Source organism: Rhineura floridana, chromosome 4 (assembly GCF_030035675.1).
Source record: "Rhineura floridana isolate rRhiFlo1 chromosome 4, rRhiFlo1.hap2, whole genome shotgun sequence".
NCBI lineage: Eukaryota > Metazoa > Chordata > Lepidosauria > Squamata > Rhineuridae > Rhineura > Rhineura floridana.
The window spans coordinates 201,093,391-201,106,447 of NC_084483.1; the positions used below are offsets into that span (position 1 = coordinate 201,093,391).

The 13,057-nt window shown below is 42.7% G+C and overlaps 1 protein-coding gene across 3 annotated transcripts in view; it reads right to left on the reverse strand.

Moving 5' to 3' along the window:
* Positions 1-13,057, reverse strand: part of USP34 (ubiquitin specific peptidase 34) — a 192,519-nt gene that overhangs the window by 23,251 nt on the left and 156,211 nt on the right. For all 3 annotated transcript variants that reach the window (XM_061625788.1, XM_061625787.1, XM_061625789.1), the window contains 10 exons: positions 12,931-12,978; positions 12,375-12,440; positions 11,033-11,113; positions 5,766-5,851; positions 4,831-4,999; positions 4,507-4,581; positions 3,195-3,346; positions 2,018-2,066; positions 1,821-1,925; positions 1,675-1,719 (listed from right to left, as the gene is read on the reverse strand). In XM_061625788.1, the coding sequence (XP_061481772.1) occupies positions 1,675-1,719; positions 1,821-1,925; positions 2,018-2,066; positions 3,195-3,346; positions 4,507-4,581; positions 4,831-4,999; positions 5,766-5,851; positions 11,033-11,113; positions 12,375-12,440; positions 12,931-12,978 (876 nt within the window). The remainder of the gene's footprint in view (positions 1-1,674; positions 1,720-1,820; positions 1,926-2,017; positions 2,067-3,194; positions 3,347-4,506; positions 4,582-4,830; positions 5,000-5,765; positions 5,852-11,032; positions 11,114-12,374; positions 12,441-12,930; positions 12,979-13,057) is intronic.

Below are 13,057 nucleotides of genomic sequence, written 5' to 3' on the forward strand. Positions count from 1 at the left end.
AAGATTTATGGCTGCTATATTCTGCAGCTAATACAAAGCACATTGAGAACTGTTTAAAGATGCAAAACCTGCAGTTGTGCTTAGCCAATCCCTGATGTCAAGAATCTACTCAGCTTGCCCTTCTACGATTGAAAGTATGATGCCTGTGCACACTTCACAAGGACAATCGGAAACAGTGCATAATTTATAACCAGCATGATGATGGTGCGTGTGTGTTCATGGAGGATAAGACTATCAATGGCACTAGCCACGATGGCTACATTCTCCCTCCTCTGTCAGAGGCAGAATGCCTATGAATATCAGTTGTTGGGAATCACAAGGGGGTAAGAGTGCTGTTGGACTCAGGTCCTGCTTGTGGGCTTCCGATCAACATGTGGTCGGCCACTGTGAGAAAAGAATGCTGGACTAGATAGTCCTCTGGCTTGATCCAACATGGTTCTTCGTTTGTTTTTCTGTGCATGTGCACACGGGAAGGGGCCACAGCTCAGTGAGAGAGCATCTGGTTTGCATGCACAAGGCCCAGGGTTCAATCCCTGGAATGCCTGTCCCGATACGAACCCACCCGTACACTATGTTCAAGATCAAAGGCCCTCCTCCGGGTGCCTACTCCAAGGGAAGCTGGGAGGGTGGCAACATGGGAGAGGGCCTTCTCAGTGGTGGCCCCCAAATTATGGAATGATTTTAGTGACGAGGTGCGCCTGGCGCCAACACTGTTATCTTTTCGGCGCCAGGTCAAGACTTTCCTCTGCTCCCAGGCATTTTAGTGTGTTTTTTAAATTGTTTTAAATTTCTAAATTGTGTTTTAAATTGTTTTTAAAAGATGTGTTTTTAAATTTGTATATTTGTTTTAATGTTTTTAGTTACTGTAAACCGCCCAGAGAGCTTCGGCTATGGGGCGGTATATAAGTACAATCAATCAATCAATCAAATAAATCTATGTATCTATCTCCAGGTAGGGATAGGAATGTCCCTTCTTGAAATCCTGGAGAGCTGCTGCCACTCAGTGTAGACAATACTGAGCGAGATGGACCAGTGGTCTGACTTAGTATAAGACACTTTCCTGTGTCCCTATGTATGGAGGGAGGCCGGTGTACTGCAGACACCAGGGGGCAGGGGAAGATGAGGGTAGGAAGAGAAGGTGCATGGTCTGTCTGTGCACTCCACACACTCTCCTTCACAGGGTTCCTGTCAGTACTCACTATCAGGGCAGGCTGAGCACACTTTGACCTCAAGTGCAGCACTTACCCCCATAAGAATGAATTATACAGAAGAAAGTAAAGGGATAGGGTATAATCAGAGATACCAGCCCCTATCTGTGCAATCCCACCTAAGATTCAATTTTTTCATGTGGTGAAATCTTGGCCTTAAGAAACTGCTGGTATATTTGCCCATTAGCCCAGTTTCATCTTCTCTGACTGGTAGCAGACTCAGGTAGAGATCTTTCCCATGATTTGCTACCCAATCCTTTAACTGGTGATGCCAGAGAGCAACCAATAGGAAAACTGTTAGGTACTGGCTGAGGAAAGTTTATAGATAGAAGTTTTCACTTTGATTGATGTGCACGTAGTCCTTAAAATAATAAACAGGTCAGGATTAATTGCCAGCAGTATAAACACCAATGTTAGACAAGTCAAAACTGCCATTAAATTGTTACAATAGTTTACTCTTACACACCTCAGGAGTCAACTTGGCTATAGATGTGAAAAGCATGGATACAATCTGTAAGAGAGAAAGAAATCTTCAATTATATATGCAACTCCAGTGCAACCTTTCCAGTAAAGCTCCTGGAATGAACACAATCGACAGCAGGTGATACCTACATGTTCTGCAAGTCTGTTATTGTACCGACAAAGGCTGAAAATAAGATTGCAGGTCTGCCTGATGTTTATTCCATCACGGATATGTTGAAACAAGAAAGGAAATCCCTGAAACAAATTCAAAGGTGTTACTACTGCTGGCATTTTTAAAAGGCACATTTTAAAACAGTCATTGTACTTTTCCATGTCAAATATATTACCTTGCCTCCTGTTAATGCTGCCATGTCGTTTTGAGATAAAGTCAGGTGCCTAAAAACACACACAAAAATTGACTAATTCATTTCAGCAACTAGGCTAGAAAAAATAAGTGTTGCTTTCCTTTAACTTTCATACTCTCACAGCAATGCATATAAGGTGTGGTGTACTGGACTGGGACCTGGGAGACCAGGATTCAAATCCCCACTCAGTGACAAAGCTCACTGGGTGACCTTGGGCCTAACCTAACCTTTCTAACAGGGTTGTTGTGAGGATAAAACTGGGCAGAGGAAAACTGTGTTTATACGCCACCCTGAGCTCCTTGGAGGAAAGGTGGGATATAAATGTAGTAGCAGCAGTAGTAGTAATGCACATACAGGAAATCAATCAAGAGGACAAATGGTCAGACATTCTAGCAAGCCGTGCCACTTGGCAGCAGGTGGGCTTACGTAAGACAAGAGGAGAAATGCGAACCCCAAAACGAGGCAGCAAGATGACATTTTGGTCCTAAACAGGGAGGTGTGTGACCTGCAAGGAAGCATTTTCCCTTTTGAGTGGTGCCACACAGACACCCACACAGGCATTTTGAGAGCAGAGAATAGTCTCTTGATTTGCAGCAGCCCTACCTGGTAGTCCAGAGGAGTATCAAGGAATATTGGGGGGGGGGGAACGGATGTGATTACAGGGATGCAAGAAGCTTCCTTATACCAAGCCAGACCACTGGACCAGTCTAGATTAGCTTTGTCTATGCTGACTGGCAGCACCCTCTAGGGAGAAGGATTTTTCCCAGCCCCATCTGGAGGTGCCAGGGATTGAACCGGGAAAGTTCTGCATGCAAAGCATGCACTCTACCACTTACCTACGCCCCTCCCCAAAGATGTATAATGTGACATTGTCACAATCACCTCACAGGGGAACAGCTAGATACGTGTGATAGCTAAAGGCAAAATGGGGGGGGGGGGACTACTGACAAATGCAATCTCTTCACTACTTTTGGTACAGCTTTTGAAAGTCTCACCACCACCTCCATTAGTCAGCAGCTTACTGTACATGGGGGAGGGGGCCCAATAAAAAAGAACAGAGGCAGGAGTCCACCTCGAGCGCTGCATCGAATGCATGCACTGTACGTACACGAGTCTAAACCAAAGTGAGAAGCTGAGTCTGTGCGTGGCCACTCCTTACCTCTCTGAGCGAGACTGCTCAACCAGAAGAGCTATCAGAGCTATCATCTTTTCAAGTGCAGCAGGCCTGTATTTTTCTTCTGCTAAAGAAAGAATGTCTTCCTCCTCTTCTTCCTCTTCTCCTTCTTCCTCTGATAGCACTTCAACTTGTGGCTGAAGGACAGGCAGGAAAAGAAAAAACATCTTGCATACAATTCTTAACGCAGACCTTAATCAGACCTGCAGGGTGATTTCTTTAAGTTGCCATTTAGATGCAGGCTAAAAGAGGGCATATACATTTAAAAAATATAACGATCTATTTCTTTATACAGACACACACAAAACTGAACTTTTTAGCTTTATAACTATACACTCTGTGGCCATTTAGACAAGCCATACTCTCTCAGCTTTGAACTCATCCATAATAGCAGATAATAATACTGACCCACAGAGATAACACCACTGAGATCATCTGTGTGAAAGCCTCTGAACTTTCAGATAGCCCTAACTATAAATGCTATGTATTATAATAATCCATCAAGTTACTCTGCATCAGGACTGTACCACCTGGGTAGTTCAATGAGAGAGACTCCTGCAGATATCACCTGATCAGCAGGTCCATTCCATACGATGTAGGAATAGTGCCTTCAGCGTGGCAGCACCTACTCTTTGGAACTCCCTCCCACTATATATTTGGCACGTGTTGTCTTTATTATTATCTTTTTGACACTTATAGAATATAAGCTTTTTAAGTTAAGTGCAATGGGCAGACCTCTTGGGCTGCAGCCAACTTCCCACATTATGGAGAGAGTGCCCTGTACACCTGTAGCTGCTCCTATAGACCAGAGGGTTCTTCACCTGGGGTCCATGGATGGGCTTCAGGGGGTCTCTGAACCAGCTCTCAAAAACCCCCAAACAAACCCAAAACCCAATTTCCAATGCAATAAAATAAATTGTATGCAAAATGTTGTGTGCATGTGTTTATGTGCATTTTTCTGGGGAGGGGGCCCATAGCTCTCATCAGATTCTCAAAAGGGTCTGTGACCCAAAAAAGGTTAAGAGCCACTGCTATCGACCAACACTGCAGGGGAAAAAATCAGGAGTCACAGTTTGTCCCTATTTATGACTTTCTTGTTTAAGAACTTCCAAGGAACCCCAAAACACAGTTTGAAAGTTACCTTTTTTAAAAAAGCTTTCAACTAATAAATCTATTTCCATCATTTTAATGTTAATTTATTATATGGTCAACGTGAGGTGGGGGGAATCAAAACATTATTTGGTTTGAAAAGTGAAAAGTCTACATTTTTCTATGCAAGGCAATTTTACAGACTTACATTTTCAGGTCCTTTGGTTCCCATGTAGAAATGGACCATTGTCGATATCGCTTGCAGTGAAAGCAAGAATTGGCTCTGGGAACAGTTCAACATTATTATTAGAATGTGTAAGCAATATGGTTTGTTCATTTATTGGCTTTAGTTATTTGTGACCCACCTCCCTTTCCCAGAGTGGCTTTACTATAAAAACAGAAATACAGTCATAGCACACACATTTAAAAATGCATTCAGCACAACAACAAAAGTCTGAGACAAGTTACACACAGAGACACAATTTCCCAAATATAAACTGCAGAGAATCAAAGCAACCAAAACTATACTCACCTCCTCTTCTCCCATTTTGGCAAATTCATAAAGAAAGGCAAAGTACTCTGTGAGATGTTTACTGTGAGGTTTAACACCATGCTCCATAATTGACAACAGAGTCTTCACAAAGCGAGTTACACATGAGCGACTACCAATATCTTCCACAGGGCCATCCATGTCATCCGAACTGAAAATACATTTCAATTTGCATCACTCAGTGTATATATATTAAAGTCTCTGCAGGCAAAATGATCTCAGACCAATCTAAAGTGATGTTCAAAAATTCCATGTTCCTGCATATTGCATTATTCTTAGGCGTTCTATGTGCTACAGTCCTATGCACGCTTACCTGGGACGTAAGTCCTACTGAACTCAATAGGATTTACTTCAGAATAAAATGCACAGGATAAGACTGAAGAGTAAGATAATGACATCAAATTCATGGGTTTGTATTCAACATAAGCGCTAAGTCACTCATTTTGTCAGCACAAGGGTTTCTCTTTATGCAATGGAATGTTCCCCTATCTCTTCCCTCTGCCCCCCTCATCTATTCTGGGTTTCCCCCCAAGCCTCCAGAGCAAATTTGGGGGCAGCAAAGGCACTTTGTGCTAGCAGCGAGCCTTTCGTTGTTGTTAAAATGTTGTGTTGATGTGCTTGCTGCCTTGGGCTCCTTTGGGAGGATGGGCTGGATACAAAATTCAATAAATAAATAAATAAATATTTAGTTGAATACCACCTGTGATCTACAGAGGGAGGTAGTTGAGAACATATCCCATTTTACTTGGTCTTGTGACCACAGAGCAGTATAAAACACAGGAAATACTCTGAAACAGAAAGCTCTGATTATATTGGTTTAATGCTTTAAAATGATAATTTTTCATTACAACAAATTAAGTCTTCTGAACAGGTGAAGTAATCTTAAGAAGAAAACATATCAGGTACAAATATTTTACCAGTCTTCTATTCCTGGTTGCAAGTATAGATGAGCATGGACTGGTCTCAACCGCTGAATCACATGAATACACAAGCGCTGGAACATCTGCAAAATAATGAGCCAGAGGACAACTTTCTGTGGAATGTCACAGATGTTTTGATAAGACACAGGAATGAAATACCTTTATTACTGCCAATTAAAATATAATAAAATAGCGAGCAAGCTTCTGACTTTTAGAACTCTTCTTCAGGACGGATGTTGAGCAAAACAACAGAAAAGGTGGTGGCAGAATAATAATAGTAATAATAAATTTTTATTTGTGAGTCGCCTATCTGGCCGAATTAACGGCCACTTTAGGCGACGTACAACTTCACAGTAAAAATACAATAAAAGCCAAAGAGGACCACAACAATAATAATATTACCATATCAAAAACTAACCCACCCCAGAGGTCCCGTAGGCCGGCCTGAACAGCCAGGTCTTTAAGGCCCGGCGGAAACCTATCAAGGAAGGGGCATGGCGGAGGTCAAAAGGAAGGGAGTTTCAGAGGGTGGGGGCCACAATCGAAAATGCCCTTTCTCTGGTCCGCACCAGCCTCGCTGTCTTAACTGGCGGGACCGAGAGAAGGTCTTGTGTGGCTGATCTCGTTAGGCGGCATAATTGGTGATGCTGGAGGTGGTCCTTCAGATAAACTGGGCCGAAACAGAATCATTGTGGGTGGTGATACCGTGCCCCAGGAGGGACTTAATACTGGGAACGATCTATCGTCCCCCTGATCAAAATGCTCAGGGAGACCTTGAGATGAGATATGAAATTGAGGAAGCATCCAAACTAGGAAATGTGGTAGTAATGGGTGACTTCAACTACCCGGACATAGACTGGCTGCATATGTGTTCCAGTCATGACAAAGAAGCAAAGTTTCTAGATATTCTAAATGACTATTCCCTAGATCAGTTGGTCATGGAACCGACCAGAGGGACGGCAACCCTGGACTTAATCCTCAGTGGGGACCGGGACCTGGTGCCAGATGTAAGTGTTGTTGAACCGATTGGGAGCAGTGACCACAGTGCTATTAAATTAAACATACATGTAACTTGCCAATTGCCAAGAAAATCCAACACGGTCACATTTGACTTCAAAAGAGGAAACTTCACAAAAATGAGGGGATTGGTAAAAAGAAAGCTGAAAAACAAAGTCCAGAGGGTCACATCACTCGAAGATGCTTGGAAGTTGTTTAAAAACACTATATTAGAAGCTCAACTGGAGTGCATACCGCAGACCAGAAAACGTACCGCCAGGGCCAAGAAGATGCCAGCATGGTTAACGAGCAAAGTCAAGGAAGCTCTTAGAGGCAAAAAGTCTTCCTTCAGAAAATGGAAGTCTTGACCGAATGAAGAAAATAAAAAAGAACACAAACTCTGGCAAAAGCAATGCAAGAAGACAATAAGGGATGCTAAAAAAGAATTTGAGGAGCACATTGCTAAGAACATAAAAACCAACAACAAAAAATTCTATAAATACATTCAAAGCAGAAGACCATCTAGGGAGGTGATTGGACCCTTGGATGATAAGGGAGTCAAAGGTGTACTAAAGAACGATAAGGAGATTGCAGAGAAGCTAAATGAATTCTTTGCATCTGTCTTCACAGTGGAAGATATAGGGCAGATCCGTGAACCTGAACTAACATTTGCAGGAAGGGATTCTGAGGAACTGAGACAAATAGTGGTAACGAGAGAGGAAGTTCTGGGTTTAATGGACAATATAAAAACTGACAAATCACCGGGCCCGGATGGCATCCACCCGAGAGTTCTCAAAGAACTCAAAGGTGAAATTGCTGATCTGCTCACTAAAATATGTAACTTGTCCCTTGGGTCCTCCTCCGTGCCTGAGGACTGGAAAGTGGCAAATGTAACGCCAATCTTCAAAAAGGGATCCAGAGGGGATCCTGGAAATTACAGGCCAGTTAGCTTAACTTCTGTCCCTGGAAAACTGGTAGAAAGTATTATTAAAGCTAGATTAACTAAGCACATAGAAGAACAAGCCTTGCTGAAGCAGAGCCAGCATGGCTTCTGCAAGGGAAAGTCCTGTCTCAGTAACCTATTAGAATTCTTTGAGAGTGTCAACAAGCATATAGATAGAGATGATCCAGTGGACATAGTGTACGTAGACTTTCAAAAAGCGTTTGACAAGGTACCTCACCAAAGGCTTCTGAGGAAGCTTAGCAGTCATGGAATAAGAGGAGAGGTCCTCTTGTGGATAAGGAATTGGTTAAGAAGCAGAAAGCAGAGAGTAGGAATAAACGGACAGTTCTCCCAATGGAGGGCTGTAGAAAGTGGAGTCCCTCAAGGATCGGTATTGGGACCTGTACTTTTCAACTTGTTCATTAATGACCTAGAATTAGGAGTGAGCAGTGAAGTGGCCAAGTTTGCTGATGACACTAAATTGTCAGGGTTGTTAAAACAAAAAGGGATTGCGAAGAGCTCCAAAAAGACCTCTCCAAACTGAGTGAATGGGCGGAAAAATGGCAAATGCAATTCAATATAAACAAGTGTAAAATTATGCATATTGGAGCAAAAAATCTTAATTTCACATATACGCTCATGGGGTCTGAACTGGCGGTGACCGACCAGGAGAGATACCTCGGGGTTGTAGTGGACAGCACGATGAAAATGTCGACCCAGTGTGCGGCAGCTGTGAAAAAGGCAAATTCCATGCTAGCAATAATTAGGAAAGGTACTGAAAATAAAACAGCCGATATCATAATGCCGTTGTATAAATCTATGGTGCGGCCGCATTTGGAATACTGTGTACAGTTCTGGTCGCCTCATCTCAAAAAGGATATTATAGAGTTGGAAAAGGTTCAGAAGAGGGCAACCAGAATGATCAAGGGGATGGAGCGACTCCCTTATGAGGAAAGGTTGCAGCATTTGGGGCTTTTTAGTTTAGAGAAAAGGCGGGTCAGAGGAGACATGATAGAAGTGTATAAAATTATGCATGGCATTGAGAAAGTGGATAGAGAAAAGTTCTTCTCCCTCTCTCATAATACTAGAACTCGTGGACATTCAAAGAAGCTGAATGTTGGAAGATTCAGGACAGACAAAAGGAAGTAGTTCTTTACTCAGCGTATAGTTAAACTATGGAATTTGCTCCCACAAGATGCAGTAATGGCCACCAGCTTGGACGGCTTTAAAAGAAGATTAGACAAATTCATGGAGGACAGGGCTATCAATGGCTACTAGCCGTGATGGCTGTGCTGTGCCACCCTAGTCAGAGGCAGCATGCTTCTGAAAACCAGTTGCCGGAAGCCTCAGGAGGGGAGAGTGTTCTTGCACTTGGGTCCTGCTTGCGGGCTTCCCCCAGGCACCTGGTTGGCCACTGTGAGAACAGGATGCTGGACTAGATGGGCCACTGGCCTGATCCAGCAGGCTCTTCTTATGTTCTTATGAAACCGTATAGGGCTTTAAAGGTCAACACCAACACCTTGAATTGGGCCTGGTAAACAACTGGTAGCCAGTGTAGATCTATTAACACCGGAGTGATGTGATCACGGCGACGGCTGTTCTTAATCAAATGTGCCGCCGCATTCTGTATCAGTTGTAATTTCTGGACCATTTTCAAGGGTAACCCCACGTAGAGCGCATTACAGTAGTCTAAGAGGGAGAAGACCAGGGCATGTATCACCCGTGGGAGCAGATGGGCAGGAAGGTAGGGTTGCAGCCTCCTTATCAGATGCAATTGATACCAAGCTGCCCGGCTCACTGCCAAGACCTGAGCCTCCATGGACAGCTGGGAGTCAAGAATGACCCCAAGGCTGCGGACCTGGTCTTTTAAGGGTAACCTTACCCCATTGAACACCAGGTCTATATCCCCCAACCTGCCCCTATCTCCCACGAGCAACACCTCGGTCTTGTCGGGATTTAGTTTCAGCCTATCCCTTCCCATCCATTCACTTACGGATTCCAGGCACTTGGACATGGTATCCACAGCCAACTCTGGTGAGGACTTAAATGAGAGATAGAGCTAAGTGTCATCCGCATATTGGTGGCACCGCAGCCCAAATCTCCTGATGATGCCCCCCAGCGGCTTTACATAGATGTTGAATAGCATGGGGGAGAGGATAGAACCCTGTGGCACTCCACAATTGAGAGGCCAAGGGTCTGAGACCTCATCCCCCAATGCCACCCGTTGGCATTTGTCTGAGAGATAGGAACGGAGGCACCGTAGAAAAGTACCCCTTATTCCTAATCCTTCCAGGCGATCCAACAGGATACCATGGTTGAATGGCTTTAATGGGTTCTATCCAGTGCTGTGTGCATGAATAGACTTCAGCTTGCACAAGAGACTTCCCCCTCCCCTCCTCTTCCCTGTTGTCTCCACATGCCTTTAAAAGCTGGGATTCTGCTCCAAGTCAAAAATACCACCAATGTCCAATCATTTCGATGCACCTAAAGTAACTCTTTTGGATCTGATTTTTATACAGAGACTGCAGTTCCAAGAGAATATCAGCACTTGCACTTTCTCCCCCATTGTCCTCAGCATAACCACTGCCGAAGTTGCCAAATGGCGTCTGAACTAATGACTTGTAAGACCATGAAACTGTGCAGAGGGATCAATTGTGCAGGCCCACAGGACATTATCATTTACAATTTCAAGTGTTTAAACAGCTAAAATTTTATTTATTTATATCCCGCCCTTCCTCCCAGCAGGAGACCAAGGCGGCAAGCAAAAGCATCAAAAACACATTTAAAACATCATAAAAACGGACTTTAAAATACATTAAAACAAAAATCTTTAAAAACATTTTTTTTAAAAAGCTTTCAAGATATCTTTAAAAACAAAAGTTAAAAGCATAGTTTTTTAAAAAAGATTTAAAAACATTAAAAAGCAATTCCAACACAGACACAGAGTGGCATAAGGTCTCAACTTAAAAGGCTTGTTGAAAGAGGAAGGTCTTCAATAGCTGCCGAGAAGGTAACAGAGATGGCGCCTGCCTAATATTTAAGGGGAGGGAATTCCACAGGGCAGGTGCCGCCACACTAAAGGTCAGTTTCCTATGTTGTACAGAACAGACCTCCTGATAAGATGGTATCTGCAGGAGGCCATCACCTCCCGCACTAAAATTAATTCTAGGCTACTAGTGGCCAGAGAAGAGAGCACCCCACGATTGTCAAACACTGGAAGGCAACAAGAGCAAAGAGAAAGAAATAAAAATGGCCACACACAAAGAAGACTGTCAAATAGAAACAAGAATTTTACATGGCAGATCCAATTCTGCATTTTGCTTACCTGTCTCACAATCTGATTGGGGCATTTTATTAGAATCTGCATGGGCCACCAGTCATCGTCAGCCATACGATCCAGAAACCACTGCAAAAAAAATGCACATTGCTCATGCTTTAATCTGTGCTCTGTATTAGGTGGAGAGCCTTTTCTACTGTGATATCCTTTAATAAAGGTATAATGTATTGTATTATCAGTAATGGGGGGGGCATTGTCTAAAAACCCCAGAGTAATCTAGCAATTATTTACCACTCAAGGAAAAACTGGGGAAGAGGTAATTATCTCAAAGTTTTATAGCAGAAGGGGGGAAATTATCTTCCATAATGGCCAGGCAACACAGAACTTGCAGGTTTCTTTTTGATTTGGGTAGTCTGCAAGGAATGGAGTTTTCTTTACAACAAGAACTCAGCCTCCATTGCGTTCTAAAATAATATGGATAGCGATGAGCTAAATCTAAAGTCTGAACATTGGTTACGTTCTGCAAGTGTTTCTATATAATAAGATCCACCTGCTGCTCTCTGCTTATGCAGCACTCTGGTCTGTGAAATGCAGACCTGCCTAAGGAGGCTGGATATAATGAAGTTTCTGTCTTGAGTCGGAAAACAGAACATGATAGCAAATTCACCACAGGAAATAAGCACGGGTTATTGCTGAAACGTATTAGTCTGAAGTAAAATAACAGAGGGATAGGGACAGCACCAAGTTTATGCTAGGCAACTGATTGTTGAACATGTGGTGGCAGGAGCTGATGGGAGTTGTAGTCCAAAACAGCTGGAGGATACCGGATTGGTGAAGGCTGTACTATACCATATCAAAATGTCTGCAGCTTCTCTTTACTTTTCAAACATAAGCGCTTCACCAAAAGCTGTTCAGAACTGTCAACACTTTCTTCTTACAATGTGTTGTTTCGTTCAGTATGTTCACCAAAAGCCTCTTCCTTTTATCCCATACAAACAATGCAAGCATCTTCCCTCCAAGAAATGGCAGCAAATGCCTAAGTTATTGTTTTATATCACCTCTACCTCTGGAGATGTATGAATGCTTTAAATAAATAATTTTAGGAGGCAGTAGTGTCTCTGAATCTATCATATTCTTCTTCTGAGCACTAACTACAAGACAAACACTCAAGGAGCATAACACGACAAAAATGCAATCATGAAAGTGCTTCCTTGTAGCTTGGGTATAGGTATGTTTGGCAAAGTCTATGCACCCTGAAGAACCAAATGCCACAGTTTCTTTTCCACATTACTAAACCCACAAATTTATGTTATGACACTAATAAGTTTAACACAAAAAAGTGTATTTTGCATAGATTACGTCTTCACTAAATCCTTCATTTCTGCCTTACCTCACAAGCGGCTTGACTGTTGTTAAACTGCTTCGTTAATAGTTCAATCCACTGAAGCATTGTAGGCTAAAGAGAGAAATAAATGCAACTTCTAAGCTAAAAGAACCAGACACAATGCACAAAGAATGGCAGAGTGTTCTCACAAAAAATTGTACCCTTTCACCTCCCCCCAAGAAGGGTTAGCAAGCCAGCATTTGCTTTAATAAAATGGTTTGTTGCATATGATAGAGTCATCTGGGGCTATATGGCGTAAATATACCACAGCAATAATGCATCTATTTTATCAATCAGTGTGATCTGAATTTATATATGGATCAATCTGTAGGATGTCTGAAGTAAAGATGACCCTGTCTTGAGGTAGGTAAAGTACATGTAACAACGAACTGGTCCATGCCAGCTTAAGGGGTTCTACAAAAAGCCATACACTGGGAGCCTGAAGAAATGCAGCTTGATGCAAAACCAACACTTCATTATAAATTCGGTTTTACTTCCATAAACTGAAGGGCAATTTTATTAATGTGGCCCAAGTATTATATTCAGGTGCGCAGCAACATACCTTTTCTTTTGAATGGATAAATGTTTCGAGGACAAAAGAGGTGCTTAACTGTAAGACAATAATTGATAGTCACACAGAGTTCCCTGAGCGCACACAGAAACATGAGTTTTTAAAAGTGTGATAAGGA